This window comes from Erythrolamprus reginae, chromosome 1 (assembly GCF_031021105.1).
Source record: "Erythrolamprus reginae isolate rEryReg1 chromosome 1, rEryReg1.hap1, whole genome shotgun sequence".
Lineage (NCBI taxonomy): Eukaryota > Metazoa > Chordata > Lepidosauria > Squamata > Dipsadidae > Erythrolamprus > Erythrolamprus reginae.
In genome coordinates, this window is record NC_091950.1 from 138,994,355 (window position 1) to 139,012,239 (window position 17,885).

The 17,885-nt window shown below is 39.3% G+C and overlaps 1 protein-coding gene across 3 annotated transcripts in view; it reads right to left on the reverse strand.

Moving 5' to 3' along the window:
- Nucleotides 1-17,885, reverse strand: part of MYRF (myelin regulatory factor) — a 147,700-nt gene that overhangs the window by 12,578 nt on the left and 117,237 nt on the right. For all 3 annotated transcript variants that reach the window (XM_070766919.1, XM_070766909.1, XM_070766928.1), the window contains 10 exons: nucleotides 15,829-16,029; nucleotides 14,131-14,239; nucleotides 12,814-12,923; nucleotides 7,088-7,248; nucleotides 5,453-5,525; nucleotides 4,689-4,780; nucleotides 4,124-4,192; nucleotides 1,882-1,970; nucleotides 1,575-1,733; nucleotides 138-434 (listed from right to left, as the gene is read on the reverse strand). In XM_070766919.1, coding sequence (XP_070623020.1) covers nucleotides 138-434; nucleotides 1,575-1,733; nucleotides 1,882-1,970; nucleotides 4,124-4,192; nucleotides 4,689-4,780; nucleotides 5,453-5,525; nucleotides 7,088-7,248; nucleotides 12,814-12,923; nucleotides 14,131-14,239; nucleotides 15,829-16,029 — 1,360 coding nt within the window. The remainder of the gene's footprint in view (nucleotides 1-137; nucleotides 435-1,574; nucleotides 1,734-1,881; nucleotides 1,971-4,123; nucleotides 4,193-4,688; nucleotides 4,781-5,452; nucleotides 5,526-7,087; nucleotides 7,249-12,813; nucleotides 12,924-14,130; nucleotides 14,240-15,828; nucleotides 16,030-17,885) is intronic.

Genomic DNA, 17,885 nt, shown 5'->3' on the forward strand with positions numbered 1-17,885 from the left:
CCACAGAAAAACACCATTCCCAGGTCCAACAAGAAGACTGCTTAACATGCCACCCCGCTACATCTGGTGGGATGAGCAGAGGTGGTTGAAATTATCTCTATTCCCAAGTAATCACGAAAATTAGGAAATCTGTCTACCATTATGCTTGGTTCTTGTGATGCCAACCTCCTTAGCATCTGGTTGGCTGATGCTCCGTCGCTGCCGTGATGTCTGATCAGAAGGAAAGACGTTGTATGTGAGGGGGAGGTTGGCAACATATTTGGACTTGCTCTGGATGTTGGTGAAGAGGGAGGAGGGGCTGGCATTGGGACCCCTGAAGCCCCGGGATCGGTCACCAGTCTTTGGCCACTTTGTGTGAGAAGCTGTTTTGCCGATGATCCCCCTTGATTTGGCTTTGATGTTTGTCACTGGTAGGAGTGACACGAACCTTTGGTCTATGAAGGCAGAGCAACAAAATAAAAATTAAGAAAGCTAATTTGAGAGGGCCAGCAATGGACAGATATATAAGAGCCTATGGTGTGACAACTAAGAAAAGAGATGACAAACCTATGACTATCTTCTAACACTGTAGACTCAGTTAGACAAACTTTAATTTTTAATATACATGAAAATTCCCTTAGGAGAGTTTCCCTGAATTCTGTTTTAGTCAATGTTTTAGATGTTTTAATGTAATGTAGATTCTGTGAATGCAGAATGTTTACTCCTAGACTGTCAGGTGTACAAATAACTTCTAATGACCAAAGGTATAAAAAAAAACTAGTAGAAAAATTATTATACAACCAGATCCTCATTATTCAGCATGCATATTTAACTACTGTAGATAGTTTGTGTAAGTAGCTATGGTGTGATTTAGCAAATAAGTATCTATTTGGCAGTAGATAATGATCCATTTAACACAAAGGTATAGCAGAGAACTACCTACAGCATTTGGGGAAATAGTGTAACTAAATGGTGCAGAACAACATTAACAGAAAATGAACTAAATGAACAAGACATTTGGCAATCTAGATTTTCTCCCTTTGCTCCCAAAACCTGGCTGGACTTCTGCATATTCAGGAAATAATGAATATGAATTATCGCTGCAGCTACAGAACCACTTTGGGGGTGAAATGCTCAAAATGCTCTGCCTTTAATGGTTTTGACCAAGAGATGGAACAATGGGGTGTGCATAAGCGCACCACTGCGCCTATCGTCCCTGTCCTATTGTCTTCTTTTGATACTTTTTATCATTACTTATCTAATGTTTTATTTGTACAAATTATCACCCTATAATTGTTTGACAAAATAAGTAAATAAATACCCCAGAGAGTTAATGCATAGGTTCAGATCTAAAATTTCAACAATTGCACATGTACTTTTGCCCTATTATCCTTGGATGATGTAGTTAATCTCTCCTCTAATCACAATTTGTTCAGAACAATTCCAGAAAGCAACTGTTTGCTTTCTATTAAATGACCAACACTGTGGCTAAATTTTGCAATGGCAATTAGAAATCTCTGGTTCTGAACCCAACACAGCTTTTTGGTCTATAGGTATAAATTCTTGGATAAATAAATAGGATCAAACGGTTTTACCTATCCGGTTGGTAGCGACTGTAGTGGTCCCAGAAGTTCCAGGAGTAGATATGTTGTTGGGAACAGAAGAACAACAGGTAGAAAAACAAGGTGGGTTGAAACACACTACGATGTTATAGGCAGGCAAGGCAGGGGACAAGTCAGGTACATGGGTTGTGGCTGTGGGGAAAAGAACAACAGTATCAAGATCAATTGTGTCAAATCCAAAACCGGCATCAATTAACTTCCTGCACTAAATATGTAATTCAAAAAATATATATTTTAATTTAACTTTTTTCTCAATCTGGATGAATTCCCTGGGACATACCATTCTCTGAAGGGGAAGCATTGTTGGGGGTATTTGATGATGCAGTAGTGGAAAATGTCAGCTTATTTTTATCTATGTTCTGACTGGACCTAAAATGCAAGAAAAATGCATTTTAATCTGAAGATGACTTAAAACCATTGCAAAAATAAAGTTGGGGGAGGGGAGGAAACAGGATGGAAAATAGAATTATTGTTCTGAATGAACAGAGATCAACATATGAGCATAGTTTGACAAAGTAACAAAGGGCGAATGGGATAACATTGCTTTAAATCAGTTCTAAACCTAGCCCAGTGATGGCGAACCTTTTTTTCCTTGGGTGCCGAAAGAGTATGCGTGTGCAGTATTGCACATGCCTGAGTGCCCACACCTATAATTCAATGCCTGGGGAGGGTGAAAACAGCTTCCCCCACCCCCTGGAGGCACTCTGGAGCCAGAAACAGCCTGTTTCCCAATTTCTGGTGGGCCCAGTAGGCTCATGTTTCTCCCTCCCCAGGTTCCAAAGACTTCCCTGGAGCTGGGGAAAGGTAAAAACACCCTCTCCCATCTGTCCTGGAGGCTCTCTGGAACCCAAAAACGCCCTCCGGAACCTCTGTGTGAGTCAAAAATCAGCTGGTGGCACACACATGCAGGTTGGAGCTGTGCTAGGGCAACGGTTCGTAGGCTAGCAGATATGGCTCAGTGTACCACCTGTGGCACCCATGCCATAGGTTTGCCATCACTGACCTAGCCCTTTCCACTGGAAAACAGAAAATTCTTGAAAACAGATAACTCTTAGGATGAGATTGCAAGCATAATTAAGAATTTGAAAAATGGTTCTGGTTCCAACCAAAACACAATCCTCCTTAGTCTGCTAGCTGTTCATGTTTTCTACCTGATCACACCCATTTACATTATTGAGCATACAGCCACTTATGCATGTAATGGCACATCACATTTGCAAGCATAGAAATGGCTCAAGGAATCTGAGAGTTGTTTAATTTCCTAGTACAATCCTAGATCCTTTACATTCCATTAAATGTTGCCTTGTTAGCTGTGTCAATGGAGGAGGATTTCAGACTATGAATTTGGGGTGAGGAATGAGGACTTTATAGCAGTTTATAGAACTTTATTTTCCCTGTTCGCCTTTGTTGAGGAGAAGCAACACTAAAGTGCAGACAGATATAAAAAGAAGGAAGAATGCATCAAAATACAAGATGGCGATTTGAAAGAATAGGACAAATGTATTGCAGCATATTGAAAAAGTAGGACCATACCATGGACAGAGAGCAACTGGGACGCCAGGACCTCTGTGCTGAAAAAGAGCCAGAAGGCAAGAAGTAGGCACAGCAAAAGAGCTACAAGGCACCAAAAACAGAAAAGGAAAGGAGGAACGGAACAACCAGCCAAGGGGAATGGTAACAAAGAGCATTTGATGGGAAGAGTAGGCAGAGAAGGATTTGGGGAGGTAAATAAATGGAGCAAAAGAGAAGCAACAAAGGGGAGGGAAAGAGAAAGGCCAATTTAGTAATTGACATTCCACTGTGACTTATCCAAAATACATCATTTCAAACTGGTATACAGCTAGGACATATGGATAATTACATAAAACAGCACAGGTTCTGGAAACGGATTAATGACTATTTAGAACAGATCCTAAATATGATGTGCAACAATGTACCTGTACACATTTCATGGTGTTTATAATATATACATTTGTTGTAGAATCTATAAATTGCAATACATTCTAAGAAGTGGCCATGAAATGAAATATCCTAAATGTATACCCAGTCACATCTTGGCAGCATGTAAGGTAGCATGTCTTTGGTAAACTACTCAAGACCCACCTATACCACCAGGCATGGGGGATTTGAGACACCTTTCCCCCAGGTTCTTTATATTTTATGTTTGGTATGCATGTATTGTCTGGTTTTAATATGATAGGGTTTTATATATTTCTTTTTAATATTAGATTTGTTTCACTATAATACTGTTTTTATCATTGTTGTGAGCCGCCCCGAGACTTTGGAGCAGGGCGGCAAACAAATCTAATAAATTATTATTATATTAATTATTATGTGGGATGTAAGCATTCAGCTGCTGATGCCTACTCTCAATGCCATTTACTGCATTATTCTTTTGTCCCCCCCAAAATGGTACAGCTGGCTGCAAACATCTGCATCAAAAGTTTCTTAAGAATTTTCCCTCAAGTCAAATGGGAGTCCAATTACTTTTCAAAGCATATGACCAGGAAGAGAGAACATACCCTTCAATATCCACAAGGTCTTCCTCACTGCGGTAACTTAGCACATAGAGTGTAGACATGGACACCACACTATGGAAGAGAAAACATCAATTAAAGTTTCTAAAAACAGGGTTTCTGTTTTTCAGGCAGAATAGGAGCTCTACCCTAACAGGCCATATTTATTTGTTACTTCTATTCATGAAAGTATGTGACTGTTTGAAAAAGCTTATTCCTATTCTCTCCTATTTTTTTTCCAATATCTACAAAGCATCAACTGACTATAATTGCCATTACTATGGTGTAGATCTTAAAATAGTTTTTACATTACCAGGACAAAGAATACAAAGGAAAGTCCCAAATAGTGATGCACATTTGCATCTAATTCTCCCTGATGAAATCACAGTGGTGAAAAGATGGAAATGATTCCAGAGGAAATAATTTACATATTAACATTTACATATTAATAAAATGTGTCTGTTTTATCTACTCATATCTATTCACTCACTAGCTAACAGGCTCTCACACACATTCTGAGTGCTGCACCAACCCAAAGAGTGTGTAGTAGCCCAAATATGCAGTCACTCACCTGAATGCCATGATGACCACCAAAGCAATAATGGTACCTTGCAGAAAACGTTGGCTGATGCAAGCTTGGTCTTTGACTACTGGTGTGGGAGTCTGCACAAAATAAAGGCAAAGGGAAAAATCATATCAGATATCTGCTTGAGAAATTTAGTTTTGAGTCTTATAGGTTGCTTGTCATCTTGTTAATAGCAAACTGTACTTTCTATGGAATCTTTGGAACTCTTATCTAAACCTATCCAAGGAAAAATAAATATCCACAAATCAAGTATGGAAAACTTCACATAGGCCAAGGAATGGCAGAGCTACATGGAAGGCAAGTATTTTAAAGGAGAGGTTACAAATCACTAAAACAGCTGTTGGATGAAGCAAATTTGACCACCATCTCATGAAAGAGCTTTGCATCAAGCAGTGTATTACACATGACACAACCCTTAGCCACATCAATTATGAATTTATATTCAGAGACGATGAATATAATTTACAATATGAATCCATATTATTTATAAATGACAGAGGATAGCATGTTAACATTTGCACACCAGGCTGGCGTTTACTCAACAACGCAATATACACGCTGAACAAACATGACATTACTCAGAGCTCATATAAATCTTTTGCTTCCATATCTTCAAGTATCACAGAATTTGTATGGTAGGAGAATCATAGAATCAACTCTTATATCTCCTACAGAAGACCAGAAATTTCCAATGATACCTCCTTTAATACAGAAAATCAGACAAATTACATATCTTTGTAAAAAGTTACCTTGCCTGCCACTTTGGGGGACCTCTTTTTATGCGGCATGCTTTCTGCACGGCTGAACTGACTTCCAGCTTGGCTGTATTAAAAAACAAAATTATACTGCATCCAAATGAGCATTTTTCTTCCTTTATTGCATTTTTGCCCTCCCCATTCCTCCATTTCTAACAGTTGTTCAACGTGTGTGTGTGTGTGTGTGTTTATAATAATGTCATATTATATATGGCACAATATATGGTATACTATAATAATATAATATACTCTTACAAATTAAAAGTACTTTATCCAAAACAAAAACAAGACCTAGAACAAATTGTATTCTCAACTAAAACAAAACATTTAAGGGTATAGAATTAAATGGGGTGTGTGTGGAAAACCACCTAATGAAATGAAAACCATATGTTTTCTTGTACAAGTACATACATTACAAGTAGGAGCGTTGATGCATTGTTTATCTGACCGTACCACCCTTCTTTGAATGTGTACTACTGCAGGCCTTTTCAAGAATGAGTTTAAAGACACTGATTTATATATATATATATATCTTGGGATAGTTCAGAAATGTGCCCTACAGGTTCTCTACTGTAGAGAGGAGGTGTTTCTCTTCTTTGTGCCTCTGTTTTAACCATCAGTGCTCCATATGGACACTCATATTGTCTAGAGCAGTAGTTCTCAACCTGGGGGTTTGGACTCCTTTGGGGGGGGTCATTTCACAGGGGTCACCTAAGACTATGGGAAAAGACACATTTCCCATATTATTAGGAACTAAAGCTTCTATTCTGGCGCCTTGGAACATATAGAAACATAGAAGATTGACGGCAGAAATAGACCTCATGGTCCATCTAGTCTGTTGTTGTTGTTATTATTATTATTATTATTATTATTATTATTATTATTATTATTATTATCATCATTATTATTATTATTATCATCATTATTATTATTTAGAATTGTATGCTGCCCTTCTCCGAAGACTCAGGGCTTATACTATTTCCTGTATTTTATCTTAGGATGGATATATGTTTTTCCCAGGAATGTTTAAATTCAGTTACTGTGGATTTACCAACCACATCTGCCGGAAGTTTGTGTTAACAATCTGACCAATCAGGCATTTGCATTGGGGGTGTCCCTCTGACCTTCATGCCAATCAGCTTAAAGCTCTGTTGGGAGAACTAGCAGTAGACGTATGGTTGGGGGTCACCACAACATGAGGAACTGTAGTAAGGAGCCGTGGCATTAGGAAGGTTGAGAACCATTGGTTTAGAGACTAGAATGGTGCAATATTTTCCTCTTCTCATTAAGGATTAGAGAAATATTAAGCTGTTGCTCTTAATTATGATAGTACAAGACAAAAACAGGCATTTCCTGATCTCTTGGAAAGGGAATTAAATCTTCAGCTTTGAAAAACATCTGAACCTATTCCAAAAGTCTATGAGCTTCTCTATTAGTTTAAACCTTAATATACTTATAAGTGCCACTATGCTCAATGTAGCTTCCTCCTAATCCTAGGACTGCAACCTACATATCATTTTTATGATAGAGAATTAAATCTGTCAACAGTCCTTTCCTCCAGGTGGCCAGTCCATATTATGATCCATAGCTGAATAAAAGCTATGTTTAAAATTCAGGTATATGTATTACCTGAATGCTCCAGAGCTTCCAGTTGACTTCATACTATCCAACCTTTTGAGTTTGGCCAATTTATGACTCCATCTCTCTAGTTCATCAATACGGTTCTCCAGGTTGTCAGTCAGTTTGCAGAGCTCCTTCACAGCTCCAACATTTTCCATAAATATCCGCTCCTACAATGAGCAAAATAGAGACACTTTCAAATTCAGCAAAAACATGTGACACATACAGAATATAGTTTGTCGGCTATGAATAAATTAACTGCCTTGCTCTGTGTTGAGCCGAGAGGCAAAAAAGGAGCTGTGATGTTCCTTCAATATACCAGTGTGATTTGACACAAAAAACATGTAACCCTTCCCTGGTACAGAGCTGAAGGGATTGAATACTGTAGCCTAGAGCAGTGGTCCCCAACGTTTTTTCCACCAGGGACCAGTTTCAGCAAGACAATTTTTCTATGGCCCGGTGGGGGTGGAAAGGGGTGTGGTTGGGGGCGGGATTAAGCATGGGGTGCTGGTCCTCCCCGCCCCTCTTTCCCGCCATTGCCCTGTGGCCGGCAGAACCTACCTCCCAAGCCCTCTTGCCCAGCGGGGGGCTAAGCGCTGGAGAGAGGGGATCAGGCTGGCCCTCCTGCCTCCCCCCAGCCAAAAACGCAAAAGCGCCCCGCGGCAGAAGCCAAAAGAGGCTTGAGCCTCTCGGTCCTTCCCGCCCCTCTGTCCCGTCCATCGTCCTGTGGCCGGCAGAACCTGCCTCCCGAGGCCTCTTGCCCGGCGGGAGGCGAAGCGCTGGAGGAAGGGGGTGGCGGCATGAGGGCCGGCAGCTGCTGACTCCACGGACCGGTGCAACATGCCCCGCGGCCCGGTACTGGTCCGCGGCCCGGTGGTTGGGGACCCCTGGCCTAGAGGATAAGTCTCTGCCTTACAAGCAGTGTTCCCTCTAATTTTCTTTTGGGGTGGGCAGAAAAGTATAGTGTCTGAGCGGCAGTCCCTTTGGGACTGGGCGGCACAGAAATAATAAACAAACAAACAAACAAATAAAAAACCCACCCTGTTTTGCCTCAGAGAATTTCAAAATAAAATACTGTACTGTGTGTCTATAACAGTGAGCTCATAATAGGGCAACTCTATCAATATCAAAATGCCACTTAAATAGTTGAGCTAGTTTCAAACTAGATTTTGATTTTCTTTCTCTCTTCCTTACTCCCATTCTTTTTCTTTCTCTTTTCCTTCCTCTCTTTTTTCTATCTGTTTCTCTCTCTTCCTCTCTTCCTCTCTCTCTCCTTCCCTCTCACTCTTTCCCTCTCGGCTTCTGGGCAGGTTTGGAAAACTATGAGTTGATTATGATTTTTAAGTGAGCGATTGCTCACTGCTCAGCTTAGAGGGAACTATGCTTACAAGGCAAAAGTTGCAACTTCAAGTCCCAGTGAGGGTATGGCTAGCTGATGAGGCCAAAATAAGGCCGAAATAGATATCTCTATCTATCTATCTATCTATCTATCTATCTATCTATCTATCTATCTATCTATCTATCTATCCATCTATCTATCTAACTATCACAAGGTTTTGCTGAATTTTTAAAATTAAGGGAGACTAGGATAGCGCTATTTCGGCCTTGTTCTGGCCTCATCAGCTAGCCATACCCTTACTGGGATTTGATCCTGGGGCTTCTGCCTTGTATAGAGAAACTTAGCACGTCAGGTAGAGCGACTTAATAGGCACTTTCCTCAATGTGGCCCTTTTGCAAAAATCTTTTCACTATATAAAACTTGTAGAGAAAAATGTGGATACAGAGACTTTGTGATGAGGCAACTTATGTAACAGTGACACATGAAAGTCCATCCTTGAAGTAAGGATCTCAATCTTAGACTCTTCCCTCCACTCCTTCTTTGATTTCTGAGTTTCTCATATTCAAAGATTAAAGTCAAACAATCTGGGCAGGTATTTTTCATATGTCTACAGTATCATTAATTCACTGCTCACTACCATTTTTCTCTCTTCTGGAGAAAGATTGTTTTCTAACAGTACTTTTAAAAACTTATGTACAATTTAACAAATCTACATTCCACTCCAAATGATATTTAAGGCAACTAATGCTAATTGAAAGATAAATTAAACACAAATATCACAATAAAAAGACATAATTTGCATCCAATCAAATTAATATCCACCTCAATTGAGTTACCAGCCAAATGCCCCTTAAAAAAACTTTGCTGGGAAAGCATTCCAAAGGTACAAATAGGCTCTTTTCCATATTCCACCAAGTATAACTCTCATCATGGTTGTTTGTTAAGTGTTAAGGAGTGTGCAGAGCAATCTCTTAATAGTCAAAGATACACATACTACACAGAGGAAACGTGGAGGTTTTGCAGATATCCAGCTGATAGCCCAGATGTACAAATAATAATTCAGTAATACAACACAGATACATTAAATGTATAAAATATTATTTACTTTGGCAAATATTTTACTCAAGAACAGTCTTAGTCATGCAGTTAAATCAGTCAATACATCTCAATACATATATAATACTATAAGCTTTTTATCCAGCTTACAAATACATAATGTTGTGTCCAGAGGACAGTTAGGCTTTGTACCCGCCCCATATTCCTTGGGCGGAAAAATACTATAATGTGATTGGTTGGCTGAGCCTGGCAGCCCGGCATATATATAGCTGCCAGGCACGGCCATGTTGTCTTTTGTTTAATTCTGTAACCGTTACTCCTCGTTAATAAAGATCAGTTGCTTACCACAAGAGTGCAGTCCTTCATCCAGCAAGGATTTAACACATAACACACAGTTTTTACTACAGTATAGTCACAAAGACAAAAGAGAAATAGAAGAATAACCTAGAGAATGAATCATGGTTCTGGTTCCCTCTTATGGAAATACAAACACTAGCTTTTAAAGCATGTAATACATGTAAAAGCATACATTGTTGGTTTATTTTATATTTGCCAAAGTATATAGTGCTAACAATGGTGGAACTGGGAGGTCAGCTGTGGTTTTAAAGTCTAGGCAGACTTGACTTCTTGAGAAAACAATATGTACAGCTTTAAAGGATGCAATCAAACTTCTTATATGTGGCCCTCTCAATAATATTTAACAAAAAAAATAATAATTCAGGACCAGCTGAATTTTTCACACTGTTGTATCATCTGCAAACTTCCATCTGTTAAACTACTGAAGTTTGCAGATGATACAACAGTGATCGGACTCATTCGAGACAATGATGAATCCGCATACAGACGGGAAGTTGAACAACTATCCTTGTGGTGTGACCAGAACAATCTAGAACTGAACACACTCAAAACTGTAGAAATGGTGGTAGACTTTAAGAGAAACCCTTCCACCCTTCCACCTCTCACAATACTAGACAACACAGTATCAACAGTAGAGACCTTCAAATTTCTAGGTTCTATTATATCTCAAGACTTAAAATGGTCACCTAACATCAAAAACAACATCAAAAAAGCACAACAAAGAATGTTCTTTCTGCGCCAGCTCAGGAAGCTCAAACTGCCCAAGGAGCTGCTGATTCAGTTCTACAGAGGAATCATTGAGTCTGTCATCTGCACCTCTATAACTGTCTGGTTTGGTGCTGCAACCCAACAGGACCGACACAGACTTCAGAGGATAATCAGAATTGCAGAAAAAACAATTGCTGCCAATCTGCCTTCCATTGAGGACCTGTATACTGCACGAGTCAAAAAGAGGGCGGGTAAAATATTTACTGACCCCCTCGCATCCTGGACACAAATTGTTTCAACTCCTACCCTCAAAACGTCGCTACAGAGTACTGCACACCAAGACAACTAGACACAAGAACAGTTTTTTCCCGAACGCCATCACTCTACTAAACAAATAATTCCCTCAAAACTGTCAGACTTTCTACTAAATCTGCACTTCTATTCTACTAGTTTTTCTCATCATTCCTATCACCCATTTCCTCCCATGTTGACTGTATGACTGTAACTTGTTGCGTATATCCTAAGATTTTTATTAATATTGCTTCTTCATTGCTTATTTGACCCCTATGACAATCATTAAGTGTTGTATCACATGATTCTTGACAAATGTATATTTTATTTTATGTACGTTGAGAGCATATGCACCAAGACAAATTCCTTGTGTGTCCAATCACACTTGGCCAATAAAAATTCTATTCTATTCTATTCTATTCTATTCTATTGTACAGGTTCTAATTATAGCACATGCCAACTCTGAGACTGATTCAGTTGTTGCTATAATTAAGGTAAGGCACTGATCATACCTGATATCTCCAGGAATTAATGCAATGACATATGCATTTACCTATGTTTTCACAAAATAAACCCTTTATAATACACTATATGTGAAAATATTTGTTATATTTGCACAATTATAGTGGCATGTGGAGCCATATAGGTGGACATGCAAGTTCAGGTCTGGCTCGCATTTGCGCATCCGGCAGTTGATTTTCAGGCCTTCTGGGCCTACTGGGAGTTGGGAAACAGGCTGCTTCCAGTCTCCGGAGGGGGTGGGGAAGGCCCATTTTTTTTGTTCTCCCCAAGCTCCAGAGCCTTTCTAGGAGCCTTTAGAGGGGAAAAACTGCCATCCTCAACCCCGGAGGACTGAAATGGCTCATTTGGAAGTTGAGGGTAAAGAAGGCTGTTTTTGCCCTCCCCAGGCTCCTAGAAAGGCTCTGGAGCTAAGGAGAGCAAAGAAAATAAGCCTTTCCCACCCCCTCTGGAGGATGAAACAGCCTGTTTCCCAGCTCTAGAATGCCTGAAAACCAGCTGGCTGAGGCACGCATGCAAGCCGGACATGTGCTCGCATGCCCACCAATATGGCTTTGCATGCTACTTATGGCCTGTGTGCCATTGGTTCACCATCACTGAGATAGATAGTTGATCTATGTTTCTCAAAAAGCCTTCAGAATAAAAGAAATGTCTCTGACATTTAGCTTGATTTCAAGTAAAACTGCTTATTTTTTATAAGGACCAATAAAGAATTCAACCTAGTGAAAAAGTATGCCAACTACTTTTTCGCATGATATGTGAGTGAATGTCTTGCCCAAACCTAGATGGAGGGCAGATTATAGAAAGTCGGCAAACAGGCGGTTTTTGGCCTCCAGAAGACCTTCAGAGGTGGAAGTTGTTTTCGCCCTCGCTGGAAAGGCTCTGGAGCTCGGGGAGACCAAAACAATGGGCCTTCCAGTCTGACCAGAAGTTGGCAAATGGTCCATTTTCTGCCTCTGGGCAGTGGGGAAGGCTGTTTTTTACTTCCCCATACCCTGAGAAAGTCTCTGAAGCCTGGGAAGAGTGAAAAACAGGTGTGCCATCATGTGCTGGGAGCGGTGTGTGTGTCATGTGCATATACGTAGGGGGGACGTATGGAATTATGGGTGTGGACACACGTGTGCACGCCCCCCCCAACGTGACCCCTCTTTTGGCACACAAACCAAAAAAGGTTTGCCATCACTGATCTATCTTATTATTCTCCACCAAATCACCTGCAATGATTTGAACCAGTTTGTTCTTATCAGCAGCCTTCCTATTTTTGTTTTTGTTTTCTCCTTCACATCAATTCAAGCCAGCAAGTACAGTTGTTGGTACTGTACTTCCTAAACCAAGCACTAGTAAACAGAACATCTCAAATGCAACTTTAAAAAAAAATGGGGAAAAAGATATATTTTCCAGATTTTGAATGGATTTTGTTTTCTTCAGAATTTGTTGTTAGTTTACTTCCAAGAGTTTCACTTACCTTATTTACCACAAGGAAATTTTCAATACTTTTCCCATTGGTAAAGACTATTTCCCCAGAATCTTTTACTGCTTCTGGAAGAATTTCCTTCACCTCTTGAGCAATAACACCTGCCCAAGAAAAAAAACACAACAACATAAAACATATAACAGCTTTGAGCTCAATAAGTGTCATTATAGAAGATATTTACGGCAAAATATTAAATTAAAGATATAATTCAAACAGATGTGTTATTTTATAAACATTAGCAGCAATTGCAGTGAAATAGTTATTTAATTTTTTTCACTTTAGAAACAGGTAAAAGGTTCAGTGTAAACATAGCCCCTAGCAAAGCACATCATAACAGAAAGATAGTATTTGTGTGCCAGAATTATTTTGGCATCAGGAACTCTTGCATGAAGCACACTACTTTCATCACACCACAAAGGCACAAAAATGCGCCCTGCATTTTAATAATCCACTATGAAAAACAACAGTATAAGTATAGCAAGTAGAGTATATCTGATATTTAAATTAAGAAAAGAAAGAGTATTAGGCCTGGGTTTTCACATCATTATGAATAATGCTTGGTAAATGATTTTCCTGTATCTTGTACAGTGTTAAATACATGGGTATTATACAAAAACATACTCTCTAAGTATATACGGAGAGGGGCGGCATACAAATCTAAATAATAATAATAATAATAATAATAATAATAATAATAATAATAATAATAAACGCAATCCCAGGAGACAGCAGAATTGAGGAGAAGCAGCTAGAGAAATTAGTGAAATACGGAGATCTAAAAATCGAGCTGCAACGACTCTGGCATAAGCCAGTGAAAGTGGTCCCAGTGGTACTTGGCACGCTGGGCGCATTGCCAAAGGATCTCAGCGGACATTTGAAAACCATCGGAATTGACAAAATCTCCATCTGTCAATTGCAAAAGGCCGCTTTACTGGGATCGGCAAACATAATTCGCCGCTACATCACGCAGTCCTAGGTGCTTCAGAAGTGCCCGACTGGTGATGAAATCCGAAATCCAGCATAGTGATCTCGTTTGGTGTGTTGTACTGACATAATAATAATAATAATAATAATAATAATAATAATAATAATAATAATAATAGAAACAATCTTCAGATAAAATGTCACATGTAACTATAACATCATTGCCAAACCAATAAGCAAGTTTCATCAAAGGGAAACCAACAATATGAGGGTCCATAGAACAACTGTAATCAATAGTTTGATCGGTATAGTTTGAGATGTACTTGCTACAGTACTTGCTACAATAATGTAAATTAAGCTTGAGGTCAGGAAAATTACCTGTACCTGTCTCATTTGTATTCTCCAATCCAGCAGTGGCAGCAAACTCTGGCTTGTAATTATAGTGCACCAGCCGCATACGGGATATTCTTTTCAGTTGTTCTGTGGTGTCTACCTAAAATTATATAAAAAAGAAATCCATAAAAGTACAGTACTCTGCAGTTCTCAATACTCCAGATATAACCAGATACTTATATCTAACTACGGTATATTTGACCAAAATAGAAAAGATGTAGTGGAAGTTTGAATATATGGTAGATAATCACATGCCGATTTCAGCTCAGTATTTACGTGTTTTCTGTATTATTGATTTGAGCAGCAGAATTTAGCGTTTTGAGTAAAGGACAGCACTTCAATTTTCTAAAAACCAAAGGGTATTATTTCCTACCCCCCTACCCACCCCTGAAGCAAAGCCTATCCAGTTTTATAACCGTCTGTAATGCTTAATATCTGTGCTGACCGTTATAGAATAAAGTATTGTATATTCTATAAAAATCAGCAAGAATGTAAATCATTTAAATATATTTAGAATGTCAAAGTAACAATACACATACACGGTTAGGTACCTAAACTATTAGTAGAAGTCTAGAATTGAAACTCTAATCTTAGACTAAATATCTAAGCTCCCAAATCCAAATGTATTTTATTTACTGTTCAGGAATTAATATAAAGTATTTTTAAGTTTTTTAAAAAGCAAACAAACTGGGAATTTGGAAGTTAGGCCAGTTACAACCTGAGATTCATGGCAATCTAGGAATTCTTCCTTTCATACAGAACACATAGTATTAAAATCAAAAGTTTGCAATTGCATTTTACAAAGACAAGTTGATATATAGTTAGGGGCATAGCAAGTCCCATGTACAATAATAGAACCTTATTTAGAACTAGTTACATAAAGAGCCGCGGTGGTACAATGCTTAGAATGCAGGCTACTTCTGCTGACTGCCAGGTCCCTTCCAACTAGCTGCAATTTGGCAGTTCAAATCTCACCAGGCTCAGACTTGACTCAGCCTTTCATCCTTCCGAGGTTGGTAAAATGAGGACCCAGATTGTTGGGAGCGCTTAGAGAGGGCCCTAAAGCATCGTAAAGCAGTATATAAGTCTAAGTCAGTGATTCTCAACCTTGGGGTCGGGACCCCTTTGGGGGTTGAATGACTGTTTTAAAACCATGGGAAAAGAAAAATTTCTCATGGTGTTAGGAACTAAAGATTCTATTCTGGCACCTTGGAACATATTTTTACAATTGATCAATCAGGTGTTTAAAGTGGGGGTGTCCCTCTGACCTTCCTGCCAATCAGCTTAAAGCTCTTTTGGGAGAATTGGCACTAGATTTATGGTTGGGGGGTCACCACAGCATGAGAAACTGTATTAAGGGGTCGTGGCATTAGAAAGGTGGAGAACCACTGGTCTAAGTGCTATTGCTATTGCTATTAATATTACAGAAGAATTGTTTAGGTAAATTGTATCTATAATATTTCACTTTCTTGTTATGCAAGTGTTATTCATCTTTCTAATCTGATAATTTGAGCATCTGTCATTTCCCACCTAGTTCCCATTAGAGTTATGTAAATATAATGTTGCAATAAATAGAGTGGAATTTGGCTTGCAACAAGTAGTTGCTTGGTGCTCATGAAATCTAAAATGACAGTGTGGATTTTCAAAGCAGATTCAGTACTGAACATAATTTGTGGAATGAACACTAACCTCTTGGATATCATCTTTTACTCGGATGTCTGATGGATGCATAAGGGATCCCATAACTTTTACATTGCCATGGACAACCAATGCTTCATCAGGTCGGTCTGTGTTGATGCCAACTCGGCCATGGTGGAAGACAGTGTCAGGAAGCTGAGAGCGTTGCCAAAGTACATCACTGTCACTCTCAAATTGACCTGGGTTAGAAGCCTACAAAAAAGACATCCAGAGAAGAATTGGGAATTAATTGTCAACAGTTGCAAGTGATTTGTGAAAAACAGAGAAGAAAAGTCCAGTGGTTTTACAGCAGGAAAAAGTAAAGGATAAAGTAAACCTCTCCTCCTGAAGAAATGGAAAAATATCCATTTGCACCAATACTCCATTCACTGATAGAGAGGTTAAACAAGAAAGAAATGGGAGCTGGCAGCCTTCCACAAGATACTTATTGTACCAAAGCTTTTGGCTTTAACCTTAGACTGTCTACCATTGACCTCAACCAATTTGTAAGAGGTCTGTAAGGAGTGTGCATAAGCACAGCAACATGCCTACCATCCCTGTCCTAATGTACCCATTTATTCGCAAAATATCATGTACTCATAACCATGCTTGTATTTCATATGTATTCACAATCATATTTATACTTTGTCTGTAATCATATACGTGCTTGGTAAATACAGTGGTACCTCTACCTAAGAATGCCTCTACTTATGAACTTTTCTAGATACCGGTAAGAACCGGGTGTTCAAGATTTTTTTTGCCTCTTCTCAAGAACCATTTTCCACTTACAAACCCGAGCCTCAGAAACTGTAACCGGAAAATGCAAGGACAAGCCTCCATGGGGCCTCTCTAGGAATCTCCTGGGAGGAAAGAGGGCTGGAAAGGGCAGGGAGAAGCCATCATGGGGCCTCTCTAGGAATCTCTTGGGAGGAAACAGGGCCGCCACCCTCCCTGTGATTTGCCCAATTGCACACATTATTGATTCCTGTGGGAAAAATTGCTTCTTCTTACAAACTTTTCTACTTAAAAATCTGGTCATGGAACGAATTAAGTTCTTAAGTAGAGGTGCTACTGTACATAAATATAGATGTAGATATAGAGAGATATAAATATAAAATATAAATATAATATCAATGTACATATACATATAATTATAAATTTACTTTATGGACAATTGTGAAGGAAGGCAGCCACACTTTATGTGCAGTCATGTGTTAAGTTGAAAGATAAGTTATACAATATCATATAGAATATTATGGAAATTTCTCAATTTGCAGCATGTGATTATCAGCATGGATAAGAACACATAATCCTTTTCTCATGTTAAGAGACAGAGATATAGTCTCAATCAAAACCTACTTTATAACGTAGGTGTTCCTTTAAGCCTAACAGTAGACTGCTTCTAACCAAGGAGGGCTGTGTGATCTGGTTTGCCAACTCAGCACAAGGAGCTTGAGTCAGAGTGTGTTTACAGAATCAGCAAGATAAACCTTCTTTCTTAGTTCATACCAGAAAGGTTATATTACAAATAGGCTTTTCCAACACTCCGTGGGAACAAAGTGTTCCATAAAGTGAAAAAAAGCATCCCCAACTCAAAATAAATCATTGCAGGATTGTCTGTAAGAGATTTAGGTGAACAAGAATGATGAATTCCTTTAAGCAATTTGGAAAAACAGGATAAAAAGGAAGAAACCATGTTTAAATCCAAAGGTTGCCCAGGACCTAAACCTGCTTTGTCCTAGAGAGAACTGTACGTTCCAAGCCATGCTCCCAGGTGTGTGGGAGAAGATTGTGGCTTTTCAATGGCAGGAAAGTTATTCTGCATATATACTGTATCAGTCCAGCAGGTTACACAGGATTACATTTTCTTTCTCATTTCTTTCGCTCACCTTTGCTATTTCCTTTATACAGTGGTCCCTTGACTTTCGCGGGGCAAACGTTCCAAGACCGCCCGCGAAAGGCAAATTTCCGTGAAGTAGAGACGCTCCCTTCCTTCCTCCCCCTCCCTCCTCCATTTCTGGTTTTACTTACTCCCAGAACCTGCAGGGGTAACGGGGTGGCAAGCTGTG